Source organism: Monoraphidium neglectum (genome assembly GCF_000611645.1).
Source record: "Monoraphidium neglectum strain SAG 48.87 unplaced genomic scaffold scaffold00617, whole genome shotgun sequence".
Classification (NCBI taxonomy): domain Eukaryota; kingdom Viridiplantae; phylum Chlorophyta; class Chlorophyceae; order Sphaeropleales; family Selenastraceae; genus Monoraphidium; species Monoraphidium neglectum.
Window position 1 is genome coordinate 1 of NW_014013011.1, and position 5,243 is coordinate 5,243.

The 5,243-nt window shown below is 66.0% G+C and overlaps 2 protein-coding genes across 2 annotated transcripts; one reads left to right on the plus strand and one right to left on the minus strand.

Annotated features, from left to right (window-relative positions):
- Positions 1-2,079: 2,079 nt before the first annotated feature.
- Positions 2,080-2,434, minus strand: MNEG_4441 (hypothetical protein; the record flags this gene model as incomplete). The annotated part of the gene is made up of 1 exon (XM_014047076.1): positions 2,080-2,434. A coding segment is annotated over one exon (355 nt), but the record flags the coding sequence as incomplete, so codon positions are not given.
- Positions 2,435-2,976: 542 nt separating this feature from the next.
- On the plus strand, positions 2,977-5,243 carry MNEG_4442 (hypothetical protein; the record flags this gene model as incomplete). The annotated part of the gene is made up of 7 exons (XM_014047077.1): positions 2,977-3,060; positions 3,275-3,453; positions 3,770-3,822; positions 3,975-4,063; positions 4,484-4,615; positions 4,795-4,961; positions 5,159-5,243. The coding sequence occupies 7 exons, from the start codon at positions 2,977-2,979 to the stop codon at positions 5,241-5,243; spliced, it is 789 nt and encodes a 262-aa protein (XP_013902531.1).

The window sequence follows — 5,243 nt, forward strand, 5'->3', positions numbered from 1 at the left end:
GCCCCACGCCGCCGCGGATGGCGCGGCGGCGACGGGGGATGGGGCCCCGCCGTAGCCTCCGCCGTAGCCGCCGCCGCCGCCGCCGCCACCATACGCGCCGCTGCCACCGCCGCCGCCGTACCCGCCGCCACCGCCGCCGCCGCCGCCGCCCCTGAATCCGGGCCCCTCGTCTCCAGCCATCACGTGCTTGACGGTTGTCATGAAGAGCGCGCTCACGTTGCGCACGTTGTCAAAGCTGCTCGCGGGGGACACAGGACAAGATCATGATGTCAGCAAGGCGCGGCGGCGGGTGTGGAGCAGGGTCGCATCCGGTATGGGACAGAAAAACGGCCGCGCGGCGCAAACGCCCCCATGCCCTCTCGCGCCCGCCTCTGCAGCCACGAGCGGCGCCTGCATGCGGCCTTGGAGCAAGCAGGGAGCTCTTTTCCACAAGGGCCTCGGGGCTGCGGCGAAGGTTCGATCCCCGCCGCGCTCACTTTTTCAGGGCGAAGGTTTCGAGCACGTTGCACGCCATCGCAGGGCTGAGCTCCCCCAGGCGCTCAATGCAGCGGTGGTCAAGATCGCCTGGGCGCAGGGGGCCGCCACCCGTCAGAAACAGGGCATCGAGCTTGGCTTGCACCTGTGGCGGGGTTTCGGCAAGGATCCAGGGTTGAGAGGGGCCGTGCGATTGGGTGGGGGGTGGGTGCTTGTGCTGTGCCCGCAGCGGTGTTGGGGTTGCAGGCTGGGGTTGGGGGGCGGGCGTTCAGCTGGCAGAGCGCAGTGGGGCGGCCTGTGACAGCACCCGAGCAGTTGGGCTGCAGGGACATTGGAGAGATCGCGGCCGATACGCGACAGCTGCAGCATTCGGTGGGTTCCTGATGCAGGCCTCAGCCGAGGAAACTCATACATAAACGGACCCGCACAGCCCCGGCCCCGCCCCGCTCGCAGCCGCGCTTGCCTGCGGCGACAGCCCCGGCCCGCCCCCGCCCGCCGCCGCCCTTGGCGCCGGCGCCGGCGGCAACGCCACCGGCGCCGCCGTCGGCCGGGTGAAGCGGGCTGCGGCTGCGTCCGCCAGCAGGCGCCGCTGCGTCGGGTCTGCCGCGTTGGCCAGGCCGGCTGCCGCCAGGGCGCCAAGCAAATCCAGGGCTGCCGCGGCGTCGAGGCGGCGCAACGCAGCCAAGGCTGCAGAGCCCTCCTCGAGATCTTGCTCGGAGATCTGGGAAGTTCAAAAAGTTCGGAGGATTCATGGCGCGCGGCGGCTGCATTGAGGTTCACATTGGGTGCCTGGACTGCCAGCGGGCGGCTTGTTGAAAGCGCTTCAAGGCGCGGCAGGCGGAGGGCCCGCGCTGTGATAAGGGGGGCTTCAACATGCCCCCAGCTAAGCCCGTCGTTTCACGGCGCGTCGGTGTCTTGGCACATGACCGGCGGCAAAGCATCCCGGGTGTGAACTCGCAAACCGTTGCCCCATGCGCCCTGCCCTTGTGGTGCCCCGCCTGCCCACTGCCAATGGCTTGTGTGTTTCCACTGCACGAGTGCTTCTTGAAGGCTGCTGGGCGGGACCAGGGGAAAACTGCTGATGGCTTTGTGGTGGCGGCCTGCCAGCGCCGCGTGATCTGATGCCCCACCACCTCGCAGTAGTTTTGCCCTGGCACTGGCACCCGTGATCTGAGATCGCACTCACCGCGCCGCTCTCGATCACCGCGCTTATCCTATCGCGCACGGCCGGGTCCAAGTCTACGCGCGGGCGGGGGCGGGGGGCGAGCGCGGGCGCGCGGCGGGATCGGTTGCGACCGCGGCGGGGCGGAAGGGGTCGTGGGTTTGAGCCGTGGGCACGTGCGCTCCTGCGCGCGACCTCGCGTTTTGCGGCGCGCTTCATACACCCTCCGTGCAGATAGGCCGGCGGGCGCGCGCACCCAATGCAACGCGCGCGGTGTGGGCTGTGCATGCGAGCCCGCTAATCGCTGACTCCTCAATTCCGGCACCACACACTGTTCAGCATACTAGCAGGCCGCCAGGGGCAGCCCTGGGCATTTTGAGGCCATTGTCCGGACGCAGCACGGAAACAGGGCAAGGTGCAAAGGCCAAATGTAGAGATCGGACCTTGCAGGCGCAGCGACTTGGCCGGCCGGCCGGCGTCGCCATCAGCGGCGCCAGCGAGGCCGGCAGCGTCTGCAGTGCGCTTCTGCGCGTGCGGCACCGCCGCCGCCGCCGCGCCGTTTGCGCCATGCTGCGGGTCAATCGCGGTGGTTGTTCCCTGCGCGTCTGTCGCAGCTGAGGGCGGCTCATGCGCTGCGTCGGCCTGCTGCGTCTGCGCCGGGTCTCGAGCGGAGTCGGCCGCCACATCCGGCACAGCGGGCTCGGTCTCCCCAGACAGAGCGTTTGCGGCTGCGGCATTTACGCTTACGGGATCCTCCACCGCCTGTGGCCCTTCACCCGGGCCCTGTTGCTCAGACATGCGAGTGACAACGAAGTGATCTGAAAGGGGGTCTATGAAAAAGCTGCAGCTCTCTGCAAAGTTGATTAATTTAATAGAATGGTGTTCCTGGGGGTGAGGTCGACTCTGGGTACCCTCCGCACTGCTAGTCAGGTGTGCAATTTGAGTGCTTAGTGAGTGAGGCAGCCACAGAGTCAATGCGAGCGTTAGAGCACCCGATGTGAAGCGCGAATATTGCACACAATAATCCACAATATACACACGCAATTCTAGCGTGTGAGCACCCAGGGTCGCTCTTAGACGCTTACCCGTGTTGCTGCGCCTCCCTCAAATCAATCAAAGCAGCGCAAGCAGCAAGAGCAACGTGACATTGCCCAGATCTCGCAGCCCGCGGCCACCTGTGCACCACGCCCGCTCGCCCCGCCCGCACCGCTCGCGGCTCCAGGCGCGCCTAGTCGCCCTCATCCCGGGCAGGTAGCACCCGCGCCGCTCGCAAAGGCCACCCCGCGGCATCAGCACGGCCATCAGCGAGAGGCTCATCAAGTGACGCCCGAGCCAGCGCGATGGCTGAGCTGCTGCAGCGCGCGCGGGCGCTGCTGCCGCCACTGGAGGGCGGCCTGGAGGATCTGCTGCTGCCCCTCTACCAGGTCTGCACGTGGGAGGGAATCCTAGGGCCCCAGGCCTGATACAATACCCATCATCTGGCCGGGGCTTTCATTGCACAGAGGCCTGGCGACTGCGCACTAGAGAACTTGCGGCGAGGGCCGCATGGCGCAGCGCTTCTCGCTTCGGCACCGGCCACCCCCTCCCCTCTGATCACCAACACACCGGCACCCAATGACCCCGCGCCCCCACCCCCAGGGTATCGTCATCGTCGCCCTGCGCGTAGCCACCGAGAAGCTGCTCGTCCCGCCGCTCCGCCGCTACCTGAAGCACGCCCCCTCCTCGGAAAGCGCGAAGTCCCCCGAGCGCCGCGCTCACGAGGTTGTCGACAACGCGTTCCTCGTCGCCGTGATCGCGCCGCTGTCGCTGTGGGGGTGGTGGGTGCTGTTTCATCACAATGGCCCATGCACCCCCATGGCCACCGAGGGCTGCCTGGTCGGCTGGCCCAACCTCTCCATGACACGGGAGGTGCGCACAGGCAGAGCAGCCAGCCACCGCCCATCTGCAGCAGGCGTGGCGCTACCCCCTCTCTGCCCAGCCAGCACTTGCGCATGCGGGCCAGCCGTGGGTGTATGGGCATCAGTTGGGGCGACGGGTACTTCGGCTGTGCTGAGGGCATTCAATGAACATTTGGAGGACCTTGGGCGGAGCGTGCTCGGTCTCGTGCCACACCCTCTGCGACTGCGCCCGCAGCGTGCGCGTGCGTATTCAATACCTCTCGCGCATGCACTTTTTTGCGCACACAGGTATGCACAGGTACACATAGACTCACTCACGTGTGCACGCAGCCACACACACACACACACACACACGCACGCACACGCACGCATATACACACACACCAATTCATCCCCCCAGTTCCGCTGGTGCTGGCTGAGCATGGGCGGCCTCTACACAGCCGAGATGCTGGGCACTGCCCTGGGCGGCGTAGGGTTCAAGCTCAACCTGGAGATGGTGATACACCACCTGGTGACCATGGTGCTCATGGTGGGTCAGACATTGACAGGGGGTTGAATGCATTGGCTTTGGTACCGTGTTTAGGAGTTGGCGGATATGTCTTCAGTGATACCCAGCCTCGGCTTCGCTGGATGGGGGCGGCGGCAAGACGGCTGCAGCGAAGGGGCAACCCACCATTGCGAGTGACCAGTGCGTGCGCTGGTAGCCGCAGCGCGCTGCGGGGCCGTGGTCCAGACCAGGGGTTGACACAGAGCAGAGTGGCGTGTGGCGGGCCTCAAATTTGAGCAGTGTGAGCCTGCATCCCTGGTGGTACGCGTCCCTTGTTGCTTGGACACTCGCCTGCGACGCGCCGCGGCCCCACCTCTCCGCCTCCACAATTCTGCCCTAATCGATCCTACGCCGCCCATCCCTCCCCCCTCCCAAAAATGCACCTGGAACGACGCGATCCAGCTCTTTGGCTATTACGGCGGCCTCCACCGCTACGGCATGATGGCCACCACGGTGCTGGACTCCTCCAACACGCTGCTGCACGCCGCGAAGGCCGTCCACGCGACAGGCCTGCCGCAGCTTGTCCCTCTCCAGGTGAAAAGGGCCGTCGCTGCCGCGCCTTCACCCCCATTCCCCTCACGCCCTCTCAGCCGCCCTGCGGCACGCGTCAGATTGCAGCAACTTGCGCGCGCGCGCAGCTCCTACGAACCCGCAAACACCTGCATGTTTGACACTCAACCGCGCGGACTGTACACCGGACTGCACGCGCGCAGGACGCGCTGTTCAAGCTGTTTGCCCTCGTCTTCTTCGTCGTGCGCGTCGTCATGCCGCCCCCCACCATGCTGTACCCGGGAATTACCCACGGCCGCGTGCTGCCCACGAGGATGTACTACGTGACTAACGGCCTCATGTTTGTGATCTACGGGCTGCAGATTATGTGGTGGGTGGTCGGGTGCATGGCCACGCAACATCATGGGAACAAGCAGCAGTGGATTACACCATGCATGATAAAATCTTCCATAGCTGCAGCCTGAAATTGACCCTGATGAGCGCCCTTCCGACGGGTCCTGGCCTCCGTACGTGCCTCAGCTGGTACGCCATGCTCCCCTGGCTTGCCGTGCCTGCGTCCCCCTGCAGGTTCTATAAGATCGTGCGCATTGCCATGGGGGGCGACAGCAAGCCTGCAAAGAAGGCGGCCCCGGCCGCCGTCAAGGCCGACTGA